This window comes from Labeo rohita, chromosome 7 (assembly GCF_022985175.1).
Source record: "Labeo rohita strain BAU-BD-2019 chromosome 7, IGBB_LRoh.1.0, whole genome shotgun sequence".
Lineage (NCBI taxonomy): Eukaryota > Metazoa > Chordata > Actinopteri > Cypriniformes > Cyprinidae > Labeo > Labeo rohita.
This window is the reverse complement of record NC_066875.1, coordinates 17,474,515-17,500,550: the sequence shown is the minus strand read 5'-3', so window position 1 is coordinate 17,500,550 and position 26,036 is coordinate 17,474,515. Positions and strand designations below refer to the sequence as shown.

General features: G+C 35.6%; 3 protein-coding genes across 4 annotated transcripts in view; all 3 read left to right on the top strand.

The window, feature by feature from the left end:
* The window catches only part of hdac8 (histone deacetylase 8), a 30,262-nt gene extending 16,420 nt beyond the window's left edge, over window positions 1-13,842 (top strand). For both annotated transcript variants that reach the window (XM_051115895.1, XM_051115894.1), the window contains 2 exons: window positions 4,827-4,932; window positions 13,117-13,842. In XM_051115895.1, the coding sequence (XP_050971852.1) occupies window positions 4,827-4,932; window positions 13,117-13,139 (129 nt within the window). In that variant the 3' untranslated portion in view covers window positions 13,140-13,842. The remainder of the gene's footprint in view (window positions 1-4,826; window positions 4,933-13,116) is intronic.
* Window positions 13,843-16,697: 2,855 nt separating this feature from the next.
* Window positions 16,698-20,280, top strand: cited1 (Cbp/p300-interacting transactivator, with Glu/Asp-rich carboxy-terminal domain, 1). Its single transcript, XM_051113667.1, has 2 exons — window positions 16,698-16,935; window positions 18,702-20,280. The coding sequence occupies exon 2, from the start codon at window positions 18,715-18,717 to the stop codon at window positions 19,171-19,173; it is 459 nt and encodes a 152-aa protein (XP_050969624.1). The 5' UTR covers window positions 16,698-16,935; window positions 18,702-18,714; the 3' UTR covers window positions 19,174-20,280.
* Window positions 20,281-22,424: 2,144 nt separating this feature from the next.
* On the top strand, window positions 22,425-25,039 carry LOC127168814 (serine/threonine-protein kinase pim-2-like). The gene is made up of 8 exons (XM_051115898.1): window positions 22,425-22,851; window positions 23,217-23,279; window positions 23,394-23,488; window positions 23,611-23,661; window positions 23,817-24,195; window positions 24,302-24,478; window positions 24,590-24,700; window positions 24,826-25,039. Exons 1-8 carry the CDS (start codon window positions 22,425-22,427, stop codon window positions 24,861-24,863), a joined length of 1,341 nt encoding a protein of 446 aa, XP_050971855.1. The 3' UTR covers window positions 24,864-25,039.
* The last annotated feature ends 997 nt before the right edge of the window (window positions 25,040-26,036 follow it).

Sequence of the window (26,036 nt, the reverse complement as noted above, 5' to 3'; positions counted from 1 at the left end):
CCAGTTTGGCTAGACTAGGAAAGTGTGGCTTTGTTCTGGTCAAATCTTATCAGCATGTGGTAGGAAATTTGCTGTGTTTTTGTTTGAGTGCTGTCAGGGACTCTGCTTGGCCCACGGGTGGAAACGGCCCTCGCTGCTCTGTGGCCAGTCAACATCTGTACATCCTCTCCTTTTTATGAAAACTTCTTTTCACTTGTTTCTGCCAAGTTATTTTCAGCACAGCCCAATGAAATAACAAACACCCAGAGCTCTGTTTCCCCCCTGCAGTCTGTCAGCCAGATAGACGACAGATCCTCCCTCTCTCTGGTTCTTCTTTTATTTAACTCCATTTCACATAAGAATTTGGAGGGGGGTTACAAGGAATGGACAATCTGCATCACTTCCCCCAATTGTACAAACAGTCTCTCTTGTAGACAAACTTCAACATACCAGTAACCAAATTACTCCACCCATGTTCTCAAGCACTTACCCACAAAGTTTACAGGTGCCTACGCAGGTGTATCGTTCAATAATGAGCTCTGCCAGCTAACATGAACACAATCTCAAGATGACAGCTGTGGATACGCTAGTCAAACAGTGCCAAAGTGATTTGTAAGGTCTTCTGTCCTGTTTGAATAACTTGAGGAGGGGGTGAAGACCCCACTGGGAAGAACAGGGACAGACAGCGCAGAGCTTTTAGAGGACTTGTGTGTGGATTGAGAAAAGTAAAGATGTGTGAATGCAAGGTGCCTTGCATATTGATTTGTATGGACCCATAATGCACAGTAGGGTAGTTCGCCATCACAGTTCAACTGGTTTAGTTTCTTCTATGTCAAGATGTGATGTTATTTATGAAATCTTTTTTTTAATGCACGTACACAAGTTCTCCCTGGCTGCCAACTTTTTCACAGCAAATTCAACAGGATGTTGTGAGTGCCAGCAGTGTTATGTTTGCATTGTCTGTGGTTTTGCCCTTTGAACCAGGTCTGGTACTTCACTGTAAAGTGCGAGACAGACAGACTGTCAGCACGGGTTTGGCTCATTACCGCCGGCACGTACTGACCGATCTAGAAGGGAAGCGTTTCAGACAGACTCAATGCTGTTTGTCCGCCCATGTTATTGACTTAAGATAATAATAAAAAAACAGGCTGTGTTTAGTGATTTAGTGAATATTTTGACTTCATATGATTTCAAAAAGCTTACCAAGAGAAGGCAACAGGCCTTCAGGTGTTTGTTAACCTCTCCAATCTCTTCATCTTCAAGAAAACTTGTGACGCCATAACAGTAATAATTAGCGTGGCCTCTGTATCTTCTTCTGTGGGTGGGACTTTCTGTGTCGTTGCGTCTGGGAAGTAGCTGGCTCCCAGAATTCCGGAGTGGAATAAATGCTGGAAATGAGCTTTGGGGAAGTCCATAATGAATGTTGGGTGGTGTTGATAGTTAAGGGGTTAAAGTTCAAAAGGTCAAGAGATGAAACCTAAACTCACCGTTATGATCGGACACTTGGAGACAATGAAGTGTCACGTCATATTTTGACTTGGATAGTGGATCATTATTGTTTTTTTGTTTTTTTTTCTTAGTCTGCCCTGTTGAGGAGGGAGTTACTGACCTTGTTCTGTGTTGTCTAATTTTATCTGACATCATTTTTCTTAATCATGACAAAAGTTAAAAGGAAAGTTCACCCAAAAATAAAAATATGACATTAGTTCAAATGGATTATACACTGTTTTTATGCATTTTGAAGCATCAGAGATATGATGGAATGGTTTTTTAATGGACTGAAATCTCTCAGGGTTCATTAAAAATGTCTTCATTTGTTTCGAAGATAAACAAAAGTCCTATGGGTTTTTAACAGTATGAGTAATTAATGACAGAATTTTTATTTTTGGGTGAACTAACCCAAAGTTTCAACCTGATCTTAGTGTGGTCCAAACCAAACAATGCAACAGAGCTGTGGATAGTGCTGTTTCAGATTAGCTTGCTTGGGAAAAGTAGAGTTCATGGGAAAACAAGTGGCATGCTGTGGTGTCCCGTGTGTGAATGCTTACTAACAGCATAATCTAACTAATTGTGTGTGCACAAAACAACGTGTAAGTGCATCCTATTTACACATTTCTTAGGTGTTCACAACATGCGAGACTGCACACATTCACAGACTCATGTTGTGTAATCCCTAACATGTTGGAGCGCATTGGGACCGGAGGTAAGCCGGATAAACAAAAGACGAGTAATTGAAAACAGAGTTGAGCTAATGCATGTAACACACATACAACCAAATCTGATCTCTTTCTTCAATTTAAACACCAGATACTTTACCAGCACAATGCAGACAGTGTTTTGTTCATATGAGCAAGGCAACTTGCCTGGCTGTCTTTTTGGCCAGTCCCTACAGTTTCCATTTCAAAATCATAATGCATCACTAATTGTATTTCAGATGCAGTTCATGATAGGGGAAACTTTAACTGTTTTTTGGCTTGCCCTCTGAATCCATGGGTCAGAACACTGTGATAGACTGAGCACAGCTATCCAGCAAGTTGATGTATATTTGTGTGTGTGTGTGTGTTTGGAAGAATGTGAAAGTATGACTAAACCTTCCCAGATTTACTTAAGTATATGCTGCTTTCTAGCTGAGAAAAATCTCACAAAAAACAGGGCTTGTTTTATTGAAGGAAACTTAGATCACATTAAAGGCATAGTTGACCCAAAAATGAAAATTCTGTCATTAATTGCTCACCCTGATGTCATTCCGAACCCGTAAGAACTTTGTTTATCTTGGGAATACAAATTGTATATTTTCGATGAAATCCAAGAGCTTTCTGACCCTGCATAGACAGCAATGCAACTGACACGTTCAAGACCCAGAAATATAGTAAGGACATCGTTAAAATAGTCCATGTGACATCAGTGGTTTAACTTTAATGTTATGAAGCGAGAATAATTTTGTGTGCAAGTAAAACAAAAATAATGACTTTATTCAACAATTTTTTTCTCTTCTGTGTCAGTCTTCGAGGAAAGACTGAAAGACAGAAGAGAAGAAATTAATTAAAGTTGTTATTTTTGTTTTTCTTTGCACACAAGAAGTATTCTCGTAGTTTCATAACATTACGGTTGAACCACTGATGTCACATGGACTATTTTCTGTTGCGCTGCTGTCTATGCAGGGTCATTTTTCATCAAAAATATCTTAATTTGTGTTCTGTAGATAAATGAAGGTCTTCTTAATTTGGAACGACATGAGGGTGAGTAATTGACAGAATTTTCATTTTTTGGGTGAACTAACACCATGTCCTACGGTGTTACTACACACGATACAACAAGATTCCAGCGACAAGCAATTTGGCTGTCCACACCAGACGTGACACAACAGTGCGATGAGACAGAATTACTGAAATATCACAGCCCTTCAGAACGAGAAGCGCACTGCACTCCTAACGAAATGGACAAGTTTATAATCTAATTAATACATTTTAAACCTCTTTAACATTAATAAAACCACATACTTAATGACTGTCGTGGAAAACACTTGTTGGTTCACATTGAGTTTACGGTTTTAACGTATATGTTTGCTTACATGTATTTTTGAGATTTCAATATGGCTATAAATTTCACGCAATATAATATTCGAACTCACATTAGACACTTGTAACACTGAATAAAGCACATAATCAGTACCTGGGATTATAATTGTCATAGTTTGTATGTCCGCATTGACGCAGAAATAGAAACTGTTTGTAAAATACAAATTTCACTTGTCGCTGTCACAGCTAGTTAACATGGAAAAGATACCTTTTATTGCGATAATAACTTTAAAAGTTCATTTAGTAAAACTGTTATTAGTAGATATCTGCCCTCGCTGGAGAAATGTTGGTTTGCACTTTCTTTGAGAGTATGAATAACACATCTAGTTCCACATAATATTTAATTAAATGGACAAAAATGAACATTCTGTCATTATACACTTGCCCTCACATTGTTCCACCTTTCTTCTGTGGAGCATACACTACGAGTCAGAAGTTTTTGAACAGTAAGATTTTTAATGTTTTTTTTTTTAAAGAAGTCTCTTTTTCCAAGCCTGCATTTATTTGATCCAAAGTACAGCAAAAACACAAAACTTTTGAAATATTTTTACTATTTTAAATAACTGTTTTCTATTTGAGTATATTTTAAAATGTAATATATTCTTGTGATTTCAAAGCTGAATATTTAGCATCATTACTCCAGTCACATGATTCTTCAGAAATCATTCTAATAATCTGATTTGATGTTTTAAAAAAAACATCTCCAGGGAATTGGTCACTATACTAAAGTGTTACCAACATTTATTATTATTATCATGTTGAAAACAGCTGAGTAGAATTTTTGCAGGTTTCTTTGATGAATAGAAAGTTTAGAAGAACAGCATTTATCTGAAAATTCTTTTGTAACGTTATAAATGTCTTTATGAGCACTTTTGATCAATTTAAAGCATCCTTGCTAAATAAAAGTATTAATTTGTTTAATTCCCACCCTCCCATGCTGACTCCAAGCTTTTGAATGGCATAGTATGTAATATTACAAAAGCTTTTCATTTCAGATAAACACTGATCTTTGGATCGTTCTACTCATCAAAGAATCCTGAAAGTAGAAGAGACTTAAAAACATTAAAGATCTTACTGTTCAAAAATTTTGACTGGTAGTGTATAGGAAAAGAAGACTTTTTGAAGAACACTTCAACCGTTTTTGTTTATGAGAAAGTACGTTTTTCTTTTGTGTTCTGTGTTATGAAGTGCTGTGGTAAAGAATTATCACTTCAAGTAATAGTGACTTGAAGTATGTTTTGTCTTTTGCTTTGTTTATCTCTAATCCAGTACTTCACTGAATACGGCCCGGATTATTCCCTGGAGATCAGCCCGAGCTGCCGACCCGACCGCAACGAGAGCCAGCATCTGGAGAGGGTCATCAGCACCATCAAAGGTAATCACCATGACAACAACCAGAAACCCACCAAACACAAACACCAGGCCCAGATATCACCCAGTCTACACAATAAATTGAATACCATTTCCACAGATGGAATTACTTTTTCTATTTCAAAGCTGGTTAAAATATTTCAAGTAATGGGTTGAATGGCGTGTCAGTCATTCATTCATCCAGCTGTCCCTCCAACCTCCTCAAGAACTTTGCATCCCACCCTCCTCCAGTGACCAGGGAGACCTTTAAACCAACCACAGTTGTCCCCTGTGATTGGCTCTCCTCAGCTGTAGAAAAGAGAAACATGTCTGTTTGATGTTCCCGGTCATCAGTAAACAAATAAGCAAAGCATTCTTAGAAACTTGAAGCTGATGTCTCAGGAGAGCGGCTGGGATGAGAATGAGAGCAGGCTAAACTAGGAACACTTGAACATATGTACGTGCAGGGCCCCAGACACGCACTTATCCACACTTTTATGAGACTTTTCTTGACAGAGTGTCTGGTTTGTCCCTTTGACACAATGTTTTTATGTTCTTCTTATATGTTATAACTTAGTGTATTTTTATTGCTGCAATTGCGCATGAACTCTGTGTGTGTTTGTGTGTGTGTTTATTTGAGGTTTCAGCAAACTCTTGCCTTTTCAGCTTCTCCAGGGACAATAGTCTTAAAGGGGTCATCGGATGCAAAGTTCACTTTTACATGTTGTTTGAACATTAATGTGTGTCGGCAGTGTACAAATCTGCCCTAAAATGATAAAAATCCATGCGGTGGTTTTTAATTAATCTCTAAAAATAATATCCCCTTTTTCAAATCGAGCCATTTTCAGATGCCTGTCGGTGTGGCGTCAGACCGACAGAGGCTGCTCCCACGATAGTTGATTAACATGAGCGTCTTACCTCAGTTTAGCTGTAACAGTCCAACCTCCATTGTTTTGATGCTGTAGCAGGGATGTAAGTTCGACAAGAATATCTCCGACTGAGCGATTGAGGTGTTGTGTTGCAGGATGTAATAATGAACATAGTGGTCGTCATTTACTCCTGACATCTGAGTCACTGAAGATGCAGTGGATTACATTTGTTTGTGAAGGGAATGCGCTTCCCGATCTACATACATGTGTCTATGTTCATGCAAATCATTCGTGATCCAGCTTCACCTACAGCAGAAGTGAGTATAAGGTTTTTTTTATGAATCTCTGCAATCACATTTCCTAATAACATGCTAGTTAAAGTAAATAATCTCTCAGAGCAGCAGAAAGAAGAGAGGGGCGGGGCAATACTGCAGAATGGGATGATTTTTGCAGAGCTTATTTTGACAAGGTAAAAAGGGTGTTGTTTTACACTACCATTGAGAATTTTTAACCAAAGCATATTATAAACTTTTCACTAAGAGCCTAAAGAATCATATCAACTTGTGGAAAATGGGCATCCGATGACCCCTTTAAGACTCAAAACATGTTTCAAAGCTATGCTGAGAACATTTCAGATGCCCCTTGGATGTAATAAAGTAAAGATTTTCTCCTCTTGAGCTCATTGAAACATCTGTGTGAATGGGCAAAAATCTGGCAGTGTAAAAGGAAAAGCAGTGTTACGAATATTCACACAAGGGCATTGTTTGAGTAGAACCCAAGTCTCACAAAGTCCTTTACTTTACTCATGGTGTGGTGCAGTGTTATTTTAGTGTTATTTATATTATTTATAGTGTTGTTTAAAATATGATTTAATATTTATATTTAAAGGATGATAGTCATATTAGCTCACTTCCAGAATAAAAATTTCCTAATAATGTACTCACCCCAATATCAGCCAAGATGTTCATGTCTGTCTTTCTTCAGCTGAAATGAAATTAGGTTTTTGAGGAAAACAATCCAGGATTTTTCTCCATACAGTGGACACTATATGGAGGAAAATCTTGGAATATTTTCCTCAAAAACCTTAATTTCTTTTTGACTGAAGAAGGAAAGACCTGGAAAGATCTTGGATGACATCTTGGATTTTTGTTCTGGAAGTTAACTAAGCTAAGTAAAGAAACATTTATGGATATTAAAGTAGCTTATTAGAAAAATATTTCAGTAAAAATATTTAAAGTAACTGCTATTAAAACTACAGCTGGCTGGTTGTTGATGTTTGGCAGACTCGCTGTGCTGGGTTTCTGCAGTCTGTGTTAGGATAACAAACATTAGAAAGATTACTCACCCAAAAATGAAAAATCCTCATGTCATTACAGTAAATCATTGATCATTGTTATTAATTAGTATCTGACAGTGAGTAACAATGTGTCTGTGTTCATACAGCCATATAGCCATGTTGAAATGAAATTTCATTCTACTTTTAAGTGAAAAAAAGTTAAATAAACTCACAATTGTGGGAAAAGGTCAGAATTGCACATTTTTATTGCACAATTCCTGACTTTATTTATCATGCACTTCTGAGAAAAAGTCAGATTTGCAAGTTTATATCTTATATCTTATAAAGTCAAAAATTGTGTGATATAAGCTTACAACTGTGAATTACAAAGTCAGAATTGTTAGATATAAAGTCACAATTCTGACTTTATATCACAATTTTTGACACTATAACTCGCAACTGAGTTCATATCACGCAATTCTGAGAAAAAAGTCAGAATTGCAAGTTTGTATCATGCAATTCTGATAAGAAAAAAGTCAACATTGTGAAATAAAAAGTTGCAAAATCATTTTTAAAATTAGTTTTTTAATTCCATGGCGGCAGTGGGCTTTCATTATGTGATTATGTGTGTAATGACTAAATAAATAACAATTTTAACACCAAGTGCATATACATTGTGATACAATATACAATATAGGAAAGTAAAAATATAATATCATTGTTATATTCTTTAACACAAAATTTGCTTCTCCAAGATTTAAATCAGATTTAGATCATTCAGACGTCTTTGTGAAATGAATTGATCAGTTAATCTTTAAAATCACTTAAACACACTAAAACAAACAAATATATGCAGATTTATATACAAATATAAACATAATCTGCAATTATATGATGAAGGAAGAGTTTGTTTAGTAACCTTAGCAAAAAAGAGATTATTCCCTGGAGATCAGCCCAAGAGATTCAAAGAAGCTGAATTTGATTAAAAGACTAATTTGCAAAAAAAAAACTGGTTTGCAAAAAGTTTTTCTTTCTGTTTTTTATTTTTTGCGCATTGCAGTTGCAAATGTAATGAAAGGGCCTGAAAAATGTATAGGAGTGAAAGTATTAATTATCTCTCTAAAATGCAGTGAAGTAAAAGTTAACAAAAAAGTTAACAAAACTACACATTCTTGAGTTAAAAAGACTGTACATCTCTGTATTTATATACTATTATAGCATTTATCAGTATTTTAAACAATCTGTTATTTCAGTTTTATTAATGTTGTGCTTTTGTCATTTATATATATATATTTTTTTCTATATAGATTTCATTAATTTCAGTCATTTTAGTATTTGTTTTATAGTACTTATAATAACTTATTTTATTTTAGTTAGTTGCCAATGCAACATTTCTAATTTAAGTTTTTATCAAATATTTTATATCAGGTTTATTTCAAATAATGAAAAAACTGTTTTAGGTTCAGTTTACAATAATAACACTAGTGTGATGTTTTAAATGAGTAGTTCACCCTAAAAGACAAAAGAAAATTATAAAAATGTTGAATAATATCTCAACAAGTCAAAGAAGTCCAAAACAACACTGGAACTCCATAGCATGTATGAAATCGTTTTTGTGATTTACGAGTAAATAATGACTGAATGTTAATCTTTGGGTGAACTCTGTCTCTTAAAAGTATTGAGTGTTCATCCCTCTAAACCACGGGTGTTTATGAGAGACATGAGTGGCGGTTTGTGGTCTCCTGTTCTTATCACCTCACTCCTTATGGGATGCAGTTGACTTGTTTAAGCACCCTTGACTTTTGTGCAACCCTTTGAGTTTAAATGCTCATCAACAAGCTGAAGAAACAGACAGTCACATCTGCTCCACCTTAGCTTCAGTCTACTTAGTGGCGTTTCAGTTACGACTAAACATTTCACTCCCCATTTGCATCTTATTGATCTCTCACTCCAGCCCCTGCTCTGGTTAACGTCTCCTCCACTTACTCTTCTTGAGAACAGGCATCTTTGCTGCTGACCTAAAAGTCACTTAGAGGTCATCACCTCATCATGTGAGGAAGCAGTCAGTACACTGACAACTGACAACCTCGTTTTTTCAGCTTAAAGAGATAGTTCAGTCAAAAATGAAAATTCTGCCATTAATTACTCACCCTCATGTCTTTCGTTCATCTTCGGGACATAAATTAGGATGTTTTTGATGAAATCCAAGAGCTTTCTGACCCTGCATAGACAGCAAAAATAATTTGTCTTTTAAATTTTTGTCCAGTTTTTGTGAAGTCAGACTAACAGATATAGATAAGAACCAAAATTGAACTTTGCTTTGTATAAAAACTCATATTTTAGTACTTTAATACTAAATAATTGATCTTTTCAATATTCCTCTACCTTGGCACTGTTTATTTGTATTTACAACATGAGAGAGTTGCCTATTCCTTAAACAGTACAAGACAAACATGCTTATTTTCTATGCCCATGCGGTATGTGTAGCATGTGCTACGTGTTTGCTCTGTCCCGCAGCTCTAGGGACTAATTAAAAAGGGCTTAAGGCGGTGAATGCTCAACTTCCATTTTAGGGTTTCCACCCATCTCTTAAGACTGCTATAGACTCTTATATTAGACTGCTATATGTGCAAAGCTATCACGCTTGGGCACAGACTCCAGATCAGTTTGGCTTTTAGGATCTTCTGCTTACAGAGGGTCATTAGAGAGTGAAATGGTGTACAGAGGTCAGTAGTGGAGCTACATTAAGTGCTGCATGCAACACATCACATCCTCAGTTTTATGAGAACTGACAAAGTCCTCTACTTAGATTCTGTATGGCTTCTTTAGGTTAACCAATGTGTTTATATAGGCATATATGACTTTTCAGTGGCATCTGTTCTGCCATGTTGAAACAGAGTATTTACGTGTGGTATGTAAAATGCACTACTAAAGCCTCTAACTATGTCTCAGATATAATTGTTTTGGGGTATTTTTAGTTTAAAATGCATTTTGGAGCAATTATCTGTCTGTCATTTTACTTGTATGTGGCACATCTTATGTAAGGTATTCAGAGTAGATTCATGCAATCAAATGTGTACAAAGACAATTATCTGTATTATAACCATTTAAAGGTTTGGGGTCAGGAAGATTTATTTCTTAATTTTTTGAAAATTAAAGTAAAAGCTTATTCAGTAAGCATGCATTAAATAAATAAAAAAATCATAGTTTTGTGTTACAAAAAATGTTTTAAAAAAATGCTGTTATTTGGAACCTTCTATTCAGCGAAGAATCCTGAAAAAAAATTAGCATGTTTTCTACAACAGTTTTAAGCAGCACATCCCTTTGTAACATTGATAATTAAAAAAATGTTTCTTGAGCACTAAATCAACGCATTTGAATGGTTTCTATGGAACCCCATTTCCGCCACTGCATAAAAAACTTAAAAAGGTAAATTGCAACTTTTTATCACAATTCTGACTTTTTTCCTCTCAATTGCGAGTTTACATCTCGCAGTTCTTTTTTTTAACTCAGAATTGAATGATACGAACTCACAATTCTGACTTCTTTCTCAGAATTGATAAACTTCCAGTTGCGTTATAAAGTCAGAAATGCAAGATATAAACGCGCAAATCTGACCTTTTCTCAGAATTGCGTGATACATACTCGCAGCTGTGAGTTACAAAGTCAAAATTGTGAGATATAAACTCACAATTCTGAGAAATAAAGTCAGAATTGCGAGAAAAAAGTCAGAATTTCGAGATACAAACTTGCATTGTGAGTTTTTATCATCATTTCTCATGATTGATGATATGCAGTTCTGAGAAAAGATCAGAATTGTGACTTTATTTGCAAGTTTACATCACACAGTTTTTGACTTTATAATAATTGTGTTTATATCATGCAATTCTGAGAATAAAGTCAGAATTGCAAGTTTGTATTACAATTCTGAGGGAAAAAAAGTCAGCACTGTGATATAAAAAGTCACAAAAACATTTTTTTTTTATTTATTTCATGGCGGCAATGAGCTTTCTGGTTTCTGATTATTTACTAAATAAATAACAATGTAATAAGTTCTAAATAATATATATTATTAATAAATAAATTACAATTAATAAATTGTAATAAAATAATAAATTATAAATAAAGTGCAATGAATACGTTGATTAGGAATAAATTACAATTTAAAATATATTAAAATAGAATAATGTATTTTATCTCAATTTAAAACAACACTGCAAAGTTTTAGATAATGCAGCAAAAATGAATAATTAAGTCCCAAAACAAATGGATTATTTAAACCTTTTAATCTGAAATGAAGTTAGGACAAATTTTATTTTATTTTATTTTATTTTATTTTATTTTATTTTATTTTATTTTATTTTATTTTATTTTATTTTATTTTATTTTATTTTATTTTATTTTATTTTATTTTATTTTATTTTACAAAATCAATGACACTTCTGTGTGCCAGGTCAATCAAATGGACTCAACTGCCACTATTTGTAAGCCATTTATTCTGTGGTAATTGTTGTTTGGATAGTCAGGTCAGCGGAGCACACTGGTCAATAGACATCAAATGGTTGGGTTTATATTAGGAGGAAGTAATTGTTTGTGATGAGGTTTTATTAGCCACAAAATTACACCATTGAAGTGCAGGGATTCCTAAAGACTCCCGTATCGCTTTTCAACAAGCTCACGCAACCCCATGTGCCTCAACTAAACAGCTCACATCAATTAAACTCTTTAATTAGGATTTTTCTCCTGTGCTTACTGGTTGTTTACGGTCTCATGTCAACATAAGCACTGTTTTTATAAAGGAAAAGGAAATCAAAAATGGAAGACGAGTGCCAACCTGTGCTAAGAGTTACCTGAAGTCCCAAACATGCACTATTCTGTGAATATTCACAACCATTTCTCTGTGAAAAAAAAGTATGGCGATTGATTAATGCAGGTAATAAATAGAGAGGTTTGCAGTTGTTACACATTACCGGAGTTTCCAAGCACATCTGGGTAACATTTACGACACTCAGCCTTGCGTTATAAAACGCTGACAGAAAAAGGGGCAAAAACGAGTAAACACCATACATGGTTGTTTTCAGTGGGTCTGATCAGCAAATACTGCAGAGTTTATCGATCTCATCTTGAAGGCTGTATAATTTTAAACAGTGGGTGTTAATAGAGACCGTATTGTTTGAGTGTCTCAAACAAACTGGACATTTTTGTTGATTCCATCCCTAAAAACAGTCCATATTTGAAAACAGCATGCATATGTAGGCCGGAAAAGACGGAGACGGGAGATCATCGCACATCTGCTAAATTCTACATGTAAATACATTCATAAACATTTACGGTTTCCTACATTTACGAGTTTTAGGAAAGGAAAAGCTTGCTCATTTCAAATGAGAATTGAAGGTAATTAGTTCCAAGGGCTTCAGAACCGCAACCTTCAAAGAGGAACTTCTTGTGCTTGAAAACAGTGTGTCACTGTAAATGTATGGCTTCCGATTAAATCTCGGAAAATGAGGGAACGCTTTTTCTCCACGGTTTTAAAGGAGATTAAATTAATTATCGATTATAAAGCTTGCTTTGTAAAGTATGGATTCCTATCGATTTCCTTTTTTAAACCAGGATTTCCTTTAGTGCCTTAAATTCAAATTCATTAGCCAACCATAATGTTATCAAAACACCAGCTGGTTGAGAACAAAGGGGTCGTCCTTTTTCAGCTCAACTGTATGGTGTTGGTGTGAATGGCAGGCACGATTCCAATGCAAATTGCGGTTTGTAAATCTATGTAAATTGATTTAGATTTAGAATTATTTGAATAGCTTGTGCTTCCGTAAGAGACGTCATAGGAAATCCTGTTTCTTTTCCAGATTTGCATCCACTCTGCTTTGTTTCAGTTCGTGTTATTGTGACATTTAAATGTGGTAGGTTCTCGTGCGGATGTTCAGGTGGACACCTTAGAATCTTTCACTGTTACATTGATGAAACCACATGTCTCCATCACTGTGTATTAATATTTCTCAATATGTTTTCTGTTGAAGAATCATCTTCACCCGTCTTCTCCCCTGCTTGTTTACAGGGAATCTGAAGAATGTAGTTTAGGAGTGGGCTCCCAGCTCATGTTTCCAAATCAGGCCCTGCTCCTCTAATGAAGACAGTATGTCGGAGTCATCGCCAGAGGGGAGCTTGGAAAACATTACTTGAATGTTTCCAGGGAACATTTTTTTAAATGCAGAGATGGGCCAATGTTGCCACATTTGAACGGTTTTAGTCAATGTTGGATCTGAGACAAGTATTTAATGGGTGTGCTTTTTTACAGAAATCCAAAGCCATTTTCGGATGAAACACAGAGCGTGAATGCAACATGTTGTGGGTGTGGATGTCATAAATAACATGGTTTTTGTCAGCTTTTCTGTTTTTAATATGGAATCATTTGAAAATGAGATATTGTTTTGTCAAAGTGTTGAAAGATGCGTCCCGGAAACATGTGTATCCATGGTTTAGATGGACAGGACACACCAAGTCGCTCAGATCTTTACGGTTCGGCTTCTTTCCCCTTAATCAAACCATCTTTTATAATTTTTCAGCTGCAGTCCAGTTATGGATTAGATAAGTGAAGTTTAATATACAGACTGACCAAATTCCAAGTCAAGTTGGCTTCATGATCTCTTTTATGTTGCCTATAACATGCTTTTTACCACAATGTTTACTTTCTTTGTGTTTAATGAGTGAATCAGAAATTTAAAATGTTTGCAAGCTGTCAACTTTTAAATTTTTGTATAAATGCTTTTCTGGTATATATTAAAATACAAAAAAGTAATTGTGTGGCTTTTTTTCCATGTGAGTGAGTGTTGTCCTTGTGTTTCACTGGGATCTGCCACATGTGGAAGTCCTGTTCTTTTCAGCATGATCTTTATGGATTTCTCGGTTGCGGAGGTTTCTCTCAATGGCACACCAAGTGTGATTCATTAAGTCCTTTATTAGCTTTGAGAGATGGGGCTTATTGCATTTTAGGCCCATAAACTGATCCATGCTACCAAAAGAGCGCTGTAAAACGTTTAGAATTAAGTGGAGAGACGGGACTGATTTTCAGTGGCTCGCCCTATTAAAACCCTAATGCGTGTAGAACCAAACAGTCTACTCAATACTCCGTGATCCTGCTTTTGATTTTTCCTCTGCGTTTTCTGGAGCAGAACGATTAAATAAATAACGGATTGAATACATTTCTTATTTGTTGTTTGAAACGTGGCACCCTAGTGTCTCGTTTTATAAGTTTTAATAGTTTAAAATATGCATATTGAATACTGTTTTGTTTTTTTGTATTTTGGTTATGCACTACCAAAAGTTTTTGAACGGTAAGATTTTTTGATGTTTTTTTAAAGAAGCCTGCATTTATTTGATCCAAAGTACAGCAAAAACAGTAAAATTCAAAAATATTTTTACTATTTGAAATAACCTTTTTCTATTTGAATATACTTTAAAATGAAATTTATTTATGTGATCAAAGCTACATTTTTAGCATCACAAGGTGTCACAAGATCCTTCAGAAATCATTCTAATATGCTGATTTGCTGTTCCAGAAACAATTTTAATTTTAATTAACACTTTTTTTTTTTAGCAAGGATGCTTTAAATTGATCAAAAGTGATGATAAAGACATTTATAATGTTACAATTAAATTTCTATTTCAGATAAATGCTGTTCTTCAGAACATTATATTCATCAAACAAACCTGAAAAAAAAAAAACTATTCAGCTGTTTTCAACATCATAAATGTTTTTGAGCAGCAAATCACACTATAAGAATGACTTCTGAAGGATCATGGACTGTAGTAATGCTGAAAATTCAGCCTTAAAATCTCAGGAATAAATTAAATAATAGAAAACATTTAAAAATTGTACTGTTTTTGCTGTAATAAATAAAATAAATGCTTGGTGAGCAGAAGAGACTTCTTAAAAAAAAAAAAAAACATTAAAAATATTACTGTTCAAAAACTTGACTGGTAGTGTAATGCATTAAAACGGCAACATATACAAAACGACTGAAATACAGCTCTTCTATGATCATGTTTTTAATTTTAAAAAGTAAAATTTATTACAAATTTTGAAAAAAATCTTAAATTTGAATATTATTCCCTGTAAGCTATATACAACTTTGAAAAACATATTTGACCTTTTCTGAGGAATTGTTTAAGTATTTTAGTGTTATTTTTCACATTTCCTGTAAAATAACCCATATTTATTTTTTAGCTATATATAACCTTGAAAAACATATTTGACCTTTTCTGAGGAAGTAATTTAGTGTTATTTTTTCACCTTTTTTGACATTGACCTATAGCTGCCTGAGTTGTTGATCATCTACCCAGACTAGTAGACGTTTCTACTGGCACCTGCTCATCTAGTTGTAGGCTATGTTTGACATCCCAACGAATTTTATGCAAAGTGCTAGTCTATCTTCTCTGACTACGTGTTCAACCTTTCATTCTGACTGATCTTCTATTCACTCCATTGATCCAAACAGATTTCTACAGAGTTTTTGTCAGCAGCACTGGACTGAAATGAAGTATTTGAGGAGTGTGACCTATTATTCTACACAAAAGTGGCCTTTATGACATTAGTTCTTGAGTTTTGCCAAACAAAGGGCATGTCAAAACCGTTTGTCTTCATTTGCATAACGTTTCCCACAGGAGTAAAGCAAATCCCTGCTCCTTTACCCGTCACTTCCCTCCTAATCTACATGTGAAGTGTCTTCATGAATGACGACAGATGCGGTCTTTAAACCCGTTAAAACGGAAAAGAAAGCCGCCGTTTGGCTGCATCTCATCTTTAATCAATACTGAGATGAGCAGCTCAAGTTTTGTTGGGTCGAAATTGAGGTTTTTGATTGATGTGGTTAAGTTTTATTTATAACGATTCAGTGAAGAATGTGACCATTTCTAGTTTTGTCCGTGCGGTTGTTCCTCGGGGAAATGGTTAAAAACAACTTTAATTTTAAGTTAAAAATATAAAAATCAACAACATACATTTAGTTGTTTACCATTGTGTTTTAGAAAATCTGTATGACTGTCACGACTAATTGCCTCAGCGATTTTCTTACTGTCTGTGGTGTGTCTATGAAAGATAATTAGTAAGTGATCTATTATGGCAACAGTGACTGAGGTGTGTGGCTGAATAGTGAGTGCCCTTGCACTTTATAAGGTTGGACAGAAAACGTGGGAAACATGTCCACTCTGGCACACGGAGCCAGTAGTAATTTGTATCGTAACGATAGTTACTCAATACTTATTTTAGTTTCCATAAAAGCTTTAAAGCTAAATGTATCAATACGTTAATTTATAATAATATCCGTCACAGAAAAGCTGCAACATTATGTTGCTTTAGAAAACAACATCACTGGAGTAATGTGAGCTGCTTATATTTATAGTTGTATGGTGACAGTTTTAAGTTTTAAATATGGCTTTGCTGAGTAAATTATGACAGAATATTAATTCTGGAGTCAAATAATCCTTCAAATGTGTTAAAACTGTAAATTATCCTCTTACACTTCACCAGTCGTCGACTTGTCAAAGTCCAGTTTCTCATAAGCTCCATGTCAGGTTTTCGAGCCGACTCAGGTCTCTCTTGAGAGCGTCGAGTGTGTGTATTTAGGCTAATGCCTTTGATTCAGTAACAGTTCATTGAGGGTGCTCTCCTGCAACAGGACGGGAAACATTGCTCTAACTTCACGTCCAGGGTCGACTTCGTATCTGTCTTTGCCAAATACAACAGCACCCTACGGCTTTATTTTCATGCAGTACATATTTAACGCATACAGTCATTTTTATAAATGATAAAAAGTCTTGTTCTTTAGTCATACTGGATTCGCAACACGAACGCAATTTGACCATTTCTCCTATAAAGGTAAGTTTTTAAATTACTTTTTTTAAACTTTAATATATTTCCATTTCCAACAATATATATATATATATATATATATATATATATATATATATATATATATATATATATATATATATAATTACAATTTCCAACATTTAATAAACAACTTTTAAACTATATTATTAAAACTTTTTACTGTTGTTTTAATGACGCGAGAAAGCTAAATTAAAATTAAAAGTGTAGATAAAACTAACTTTTATAGAATTTACTACATATTACACAACCAATCTTAAATACTAAATATGGATATTTATTACGCAACACATTCATCGCTCTGTTTTGGGAGTAGCCAGTAAGTGGTTGTAAATCAGTTGAATGTCATCAACTGTTAATCTTGTTTATGTCATAACTGACTGTTTAACTGACACCGCTAACCCACAGCTCACTGGTTAGTGATTGTAGGAAATGAGCAGTTATCTGTACTGCACCACACAGATTGTGACACAAGATTGACACCGGAAAAAAAGGTTATCATATTTGTATGGCTTATATGCTTTTGAAATAATATATTTAATGTATCTATGATGTTTTTTTTTTTTTACCAACAAAACTAGTCTGATATTAAAAGCTCAGCTTTGCAGATAACCACAAGTTCGGTTTTACATTTGTCTTGGTCTAATTAAGTTGTAGGCTTCATCGTGTTATATGTGACTGCTTCCAGGCCATGAATAATGAATACAATGAGCTAAACACAAAGATCTCGAGATGAATGCCCTACAGCTGTCAATGTCTGGGAGGGGTGCTGAGATGAGCCTGTGTGCTGCTCGTTGCTGGAGGTCCATTGCAGCTGCATGCCAGCTTTCAGCAATTATGCCTTCCCCCAAAAGAATGGCTTTAAGTGGGGATTGAGGAGAGCGGAGCAGCACATATGATTAAGTGTCTCATTACTTGTCCTCCGTGTGTGCGAGCACATGTGAGGATATGGAGTCACAGGACGCTGTTACGTACTCCATAATTAACCCCACATCTGAGGGATTATGAATGGCTCATCTCTGCAGATAGTCTTGGAAATCATAAGACTTGCTGCCCTTCTGATCCATTGATAAACTCCTGCCTTGTGATCTTAGTTAAAGGCATAGTTCACTCAAAAATCTTAATCATTTAAGACTGGAATACATTACACCCTTAAAAATAAAGGTGCTGCATGATGCCATGGAAGGAACTTCTTTGTCTAAATGGTTTCATAAAGAACCTTCAACATCCGAAGAACTTTCTTTGTGGTGAAAGAAGGTTTTTCAGATTATAAAAAGGTAAGAAAGAGATGGTTCTTTAAAGAACCTTTGACTGAATGGTTCTTCTATGGCATCGCTGTGAAGAACCTTTTAAAGTGCCTTTATTTTTAAGAGTGTGCATGATTTTTAGCATGGATTTTTTACTGGATTTGCTCATTATAGAGCCAGTCTGAGTAGTGTACGATGGACACAGATGTTAATTCATCTAGTCAGAGGATTTCAAACATGTTTTAGAACACATTGTTTTTATTTGTCATCTATCTCCTTGCAATGAGGCACACATTTCTCCATGAGTTTGTTGTTTGTCTGGTAGTGTGTGCGCTCAGTTATGTATGATGCCTAGTTGTTCTCTGGAACTATTTTAGGATGTGTATGATGCTTAATCTGTTCTAAAAGTCATGTAATGTATTCCAGCCCTCATTCCAAATGTTCTGTTGTGGAACGCAAAAGAGGTTTTGAAGGGACTTTCATGTTATCGTTTTCTTTTTCCTTCAGGTGTGTCCGTCTAATGAGCCTCCTGCGTTCTAGTGCCACCATGAAGGATCGTGACTCCCTCTCTCTCCTACACTACTCTGGTTCAGGCAAGACGAGCCCTCAGTTCCCCTCCGCTGCCCTCCATCCCAGCTCCCCGGTGTTGGGAAAACCCCAGCCTTTCTGCCTGCAGTCCGGCCAGCATCTCATAGCCTCCATGCAGCTCCAGAAACTCAACAGTCACTATCAGAATCTGTCTTCTGCAGCTACAACCGGAACCGGCCGAGGGTACGGAGCCACCATGCTGGGCCCGGGACAGATCACCACCCCTGGGGCGACACAGGCACCTGGAATCATTGATTCTGATCCGGTCGATGAGGAAGTTCTGATGTCGCTTGTGGTGGAGCTCGGTTTGGACCGTGCCAATGAGCTTCCAGAGCTGTGGCTGGGTCAGAACGAGTTTGACTTCATCGCAGATGTGCCGGCTGGCTGTTGACCGTCTCAGGTGCTACCAGATCTCCCTCGGTCTTTAAAATCAAAGCATCGAAATAATGGCTATTAATGAGAAGAAAACATAACTGTCAGATATGAACTGTCAAGAGATGTTATTTGCAGTTTTGGAGGGCAGACTTATGTGAGGTATAGACTTCTGTTTATGGTGAAAGGATTTCAGAAGTCGGAGGACTAAGCACCAAAACGGCCATTCTTAAGACGTTTCCCCCATCTGTATTTCCAAAGCTCATTCACACCCTTATAAAAATCCACATCTTGATATGTGGGATGGATTTGAAGAGTCACCTCATTGTGAGGTTGCTGGAAGAAGAGATACTGCAAATATGGTTTGTAGAGAACAAAGGTTTTCGGCTACCCTTGCCTGCCTGCTGCCGGTTGGTCTGACTTCTAGCTCCTTTTTGGACTAACAGTCGGATGGTATTACAAGTGTGTAATGGAAGGTGATCATGAAATTGGTGCGCTCAGCTGAGGCCCTTTATCATTCGAGAGATTCCCTCGAGAAGCCGTGTCATCGCAAGCTTCGCTGGTCACGGAGGAACTCGACCTCGCCGAACGTTTTCCATGGCTAAATATATTAATGAGACGTGTCTGTTTACCCCACAGTTCAGCCTGCGTGGTCTGATAGCCTTATTTTTATATATTAGCTCTATTGTCTAGAGACGATCAGTTCATGCACTTACAAATGTCAATGTTAATTAAAAAAGAATATTGCCTACTGTCTTTTTTTTTTACTTTAAATAAAACTTTACTTTACTTTAAATTTACATAGGCTGTATGAATTTAAAAAAAGTAAAATGTAATGTAGATCTGTGCAGGTCTTCTCCAAAATTCACGAATATGTTAGACGTTTTACATGCTTAAAATGCAATTTCCCATTGAAAGAGGACTTTCTGTCAGATATTTTCTGCCTGTCATTTTTTTACTTTACTTTTTTTTTTTTAATTTGACTTACTGAAACTTAATCAAAGATTTTTGTTTAGCACTTTTCTTCCATTTATTTTTCTACATAAGAGAGTTATTACCTATTTAAAAGTGTGTACTCTTCAGTTTTTTTTCTGAATGTGAGAAAATAAAGTTACAAAGCACAATACTTTGTCTTTTTCTTTCCAATAAAAATGCTTTACCGAATTCCACATTTAATACAAGAAGAAGAAAAAACACTTAATGATTTAAGGTGAACAAGTGCTGACCAAAACCAGATATATGCAAAATCTCAATCTATTGTAAAGTATTTACCATTAAAATATAACTACAGATTGGTAACAAATCAGCTAATATTATCTGGAATGTATAGATTTGTTGCTGGAAAAGATAAACTCGGAAAAAACACATTTTTTGTAAGCGAGTTTGACCTTACGGTAGACAGCGAAAGATGACTAGGTTAGTACTGACATCTAGCGGCCAACTTAACACGTACAACATTCCGTCTATCTAGTAACCCCTTCAGATCAGTTCGTGTTTAATTTAATACTAATTTGATAGCCATATCTTTAACGTGTGCTTGGAATGCATTACTCAAGAAGAAATACATAAATATTAGTAGGAGGGGAAACTGCAAACTTAAGACTCAAACATGTCACATAATGAATTCAGTTATTTTAACAATGGCTTTCCCCTCTCTAACTAACATACATCAACTTTCCCCCCAAAAAAGAAAGAAAAAAAAGTTTATTTTTTGTGATGAAAAATAGGCCTAAGCCAAAGCTAATACCACAAAAACATCACACAATTTCTTAAATCCACTGCTAATTCAGTAGGATAATGTAATTCACGCAGTTAAAGGATGAGTAAAAGGATAGAAACTGACATTTTATGGCACACGAGAAAGTCTTAAAATGAATTTAAATAATATTCCCAAACATGTTTTATTTGAAACATTTTGATTAGAGAATGGGGACAAAATGAAGAATCATTCACTCAGCAGATTCATAAAAAAAACAGAGTTAATTCAGGAAAAATCCAGAGTTTCAAAAAGATTTGTTCTTTCCATTCCACCACTAAAAACGTACTGATATAAACCCAAAACTGAGTGGCAGTACTACCGGTTCATCTTTCCTATGTGATTTTGACAGGCATGTGGTAATAAAGATTTAAAGTTTCACATCACAATTATAACTTTATAAAAGACAACATTTAAAAGTAATTTTATTTGAGAGGTTTCACACATGTACTCACTGTGAGCATTCAGATCAAACATTTACACCACTATGTGAAATAATGGAAAATGGTCATCCTCTCATTTTAAAAATGTTTAATGCTCAGTTATTAACATTTATCGGGTTCTGAAATGATCTCTTTTTCTAATCTCACAACTGTAAAAGCATAAGCAAACAGCCAGTCTTCACAAATGTACATCGTTTTATTTAGAAAATAACCAAAAGCATCATAAATAGGGAAATATTGTTAATTAATTGCTAAAATCGAGGATAAAATGTATTTGGTATCAATCTGGCCTTCACTGATAATAGGCTACTTAGTAAAATATTTAAAATATACCATCTTTATATTGTTTCTACAATAATTTGGAGATCCAATATAAAATTATGACAATATAATTTATTGTACTGTATTATTATGCGACTAATTGTGATGAATTTGTTCATTTTTTAATTGCTTGACAGCACTATTATTATGGTAATGTGAAATTGCTTAAGTAGAAAAACTTCCATAAAACGTTAGTGTTTAATTTATTCCTATTTACGTAGTCTTCTGCATATTAATATACCGTTTACGTTTGATGAAACTGTCATTGTTGCTAAATGAAGCCCAAGTGCCACCAACAGGCTTATTATGTGAAGTGTAAGCACGTGAACACGTGAATGACTTTATTTTTTATAATTATACATGTATTATTTGACTATAGTAATTGTTAAATTGGAATTAATAATCAATTTTTTACATTTGAACCCATAAAAATCATTCGACATTAATACTGTCTTTCAAAAGGACCAGACGACATCGTCGTTTCTTTTGCTTTCTTTCCATTTTTGCATTTTTCGAATTCTCATTGTTTTCAGCACCTCTGATTGGGTTGTCATGGCGTCACTAGTTTCTATAGTTCTATTAGAACGTTGGTATTGAAGTATTTAAACGCATTAGAATCACTTGCTCACTTTGTTGGTTGTTTTGGAGTATCTGAGTAGCCTATCTGTTCCAAGTTTCGAGTATCTGATAGCAAAATCACAAACGGTTTTATCGTGGTACAGCTCAATTCACGTCTAAAAAGCGCTTGAAATGAAGTCTGTACACGAACCCGGTTTTAAATCCACCACCAACACGGCGAAAAACCATCCTTGTCAGTTTGATGAGATGCCTGTTGGTCCTGGTGACCCTGATGTAGGGAGAAAGGAGGCAGGAAGAGAGGAGAAAAAGAGAAAGAAGTGCTTCTGGAGGTGGCCTTTTGGGCCTAGTGAGAGTGAAGGAGAGAAAAAGGAGGCAGGGATAGAAGAGAAAAAGAAGAAGTGCTACTGGAAGTGGCCGTTTGGGCCTGATAAAACTGATGGAGGGAGAAAGGAGGCAGGGAGTGAGGAGAAAAAGAAGAAGAGCTTCCTCAAATGGCCCGCTCTCCGCTTTCCTCTCAGCAAAACCGCAAAATACGACCTGGTTAAGGCTGAGAAGGAGCTCAAGTGTGTGGCGGGAACATATCGGAGACATGACAATGGTACAATCACACAAACATGCCATAATGATACAAGTACTGATTTATAGCTAACGTTAATTCTTTAGTTACCGAAACTTCTGTTCTTCTGATTTTTATAAATATCAAATACTGTCCCAAATATTCCTTTCATTATCAGTTTAGAGATCAGAAATGAAATAACTTTAAATCACAGCATGATTGAAGAATATTAGGTGTCATTATCAGTATGTTAGAATTTAATTTGAGAAACAAATCTATTGATTTACATTGCTTAAAAAAGTTTAATTTAGATTTCAAATCAAAAGTGTCCCTAAATGAAGAACCACTCCAATTTGAAGATGCTGTATGTTTTATTATTATTTATTTTGAATTGATTCACATTTTAGCTCCAACTTTGAGGGTCCCTCCTTCTGCTAAGGAACAGCCAGAGCAGAACGTCCTGGACAAGGGTAAGAACAATAAATCTATGCGAATTAGAAAATGTTATTATAAAATGTAAACTTAAATATGAAAATGTATAGAACTGTATTTCATACTAAATACAACTGTTGACCTTTTAATAGACTACATTTTGAGGCGTTATGAAATCGGTCCCCAGCTGGGTCAGGGAGGATTTGGCATGGTGTATGCAGGGACTCGCCGCGAGGATGGACTCAAGGTATCAATTCCTATTTTTATTTTTTTGGTTTACAAAACTTGTAAACCATATCTCTTCAGAATTGATGAAAGATGTGACCTCTGTGCTCATGCTAACTCTTAACTCTTTGTTTTATTGATCAGGTGGCTGTGAAATTTTCACTGAAGGCACCAGACATGCCATACATTACAGTGGTGAGTGCTGCGCTCTCTGTCTCATTGCTTCTCAGTCAGTGTTTTCAGTGTATAACATTGTATTTTTACTACAAATGATTTGTCAACTGTTTTGATTTGTGAAGTAAGTATTTGGAAAAACCACCTCCATCGAACCGTCATGTTTTCTCTTTTAGCCTGGTCATCCCAAATGCCTCCCATTGGAGATCGGCCTGACATTCATGGCCAATAAGGGCCCCAGCTCTCCTGAAATCATTAAACTCCTGGACTGGCAGGAAGACACTGACCACTACACCATGGTCATGGAGCGGCCCTTCCCTTGCATGGACTTGTTTAGTTTCATGGAGCTCCACGGAGGAACCCTGAACGAGCGCACGGCACGGCGCGTTATGTGGCAGGTGGTTCGTGCCGCTAACGTTTGCTGTGAGAACGGTGTCTTCCATCGGGACATCAAACTGGAGAACCTGCTGGTTAATCCAGACACCATGGAGGTGAAGCTTATTGACTTCGGTTGCGGCGCGCTCTTGAAAAAATCAGCCTACAAAGTCTTCTGTGGTATGTTACACGAACCGCTTTGATCATTAGCTCACAGAAACACATCCTATATAGTCAGCATGCTGTGGAAATGTATCAAACATCAGACAACATGTCTTTCTTCCAGGCACAAGAGAGTACTTTCCTCCAGAGTTCAACTTCACCGGCAAGTACCAAGCAAAGCCGATGACAGTTTGGTCACTCGGGATCCTCCTGTTTGAAATGGTGTGCGGGTTTTTACCCGCAGCTGAGGACCTGTTCATGACCGCTGCCAACATCTGGTCCAGTCCAGGCCTGTCACAAAGTAAGATCTTCAGCACAGAACAAAGAAGGACAATTTGAATACTGAAAGTGATAATCAGATGTGTAATCAGTATAAGCTAATAATCAGACGTGTCTCTCATTTTTTTCACAGAATGCTGCGAGTTGATTTGTGATTGTCTGCAGCCTAAGCCAAAGAAGAGACTCGCTCTGGACAAGATCCATCTCCATGACTGGTTTAAAGTACAGAGTCGAGAGCTTAGAGGTAAGCGAAATGTTGTTTCATTTTGTTTGTTGTTTCTGTTATATAATCATCACAAACCTGTTGCCATAAACTTGTGTGTGCATGTAATGTATTTAGATAATACATGTAATGTGTTTTTGCTTCAGGTCATGGATTAAGACATGGAGAGAACATCAGAAAATAACTCCTGTGATGAACACCCTTGATTTCTTTTCTCAGTCTGTTTTCCATCTGCTGGACCAACAAGAGTGGCCTTTCCAACCCTCCAAGTCCTTGACTTAAAGCAGCAAGCTGCAATTAATAGTTATTTGTATATCATTATTATATTTATTTACTAAAAAAATATTTTGTAAAACAAACTGTAAGAAAACTGTACAAGAAAAAAAATGTATAAGAAATGTATAAGAAAATGTATTAAAAAATGTGAGAATTTGTAAGACATTTTGTGACAAATAAAAAATAAAATAAAATGCATAATAAATGTTTGTGTAAAATTATTTTGCACTGTTTCCTTGTATTTTCATTGTACATTGCCTGACATAGCTGCCCTCCTGGAAAAGTAATTTCTGTCACCTCTCATCTGTTATGGCCCCACAGCTTCCTGTTATGATCTCAGGCCAAACATCTACTGATCTGCCATCTCTCACACTTTAAAATGAATGCAATTAATAAACATCAGAGATATGTGTTTACCTTTAGATCAACACCCCTGAGCACTCAATAAATTCACCAGATTAAGGATGTTTTCTCACACTGTCCTGTTGTTTATGTGTACCAAGTTTTGTGATTTGGACATTACATTGACAAAATACAGACCAATTAGTGATTATTGTGACTTTGACTCAATGTACAAACACGTCAAAAGTAAATAACAATGTGATTTTATAAAAGGCTGAACATTTAAACTGGGAATGATTCCAATAAACAGATCCCCAGATGCAACCAGTAATGTATGGCATGATTGTGATTGGATTAAAACCCAATTTTTGCTCATTCCAGACAGATAGTTTATTCAGGATTTCAGGTGACACTGCATTGTTATATGAATGTGTTACATTGATATAACAGTAAATGACTGTCTTTATGAGTGACTGAATTTGTCCTAATAATTGTAAGAAATGTTTCATGCGTAGCACCAAAGTAGTAAAATCAGTAAAATTCGCCCTGATGTTCACTCAAAAAAATGTATGTGTATATAAATATATATATATATATATATATATATGGAAAATATATAATGAAATGATTATTATAGTTTATATATATAAACTATGATTTGAATATCTTTAAAACTGTAAGATGAATTTTTTTATTAAATATGCTACAGTACGAAAACAATGTGATATATATATATATA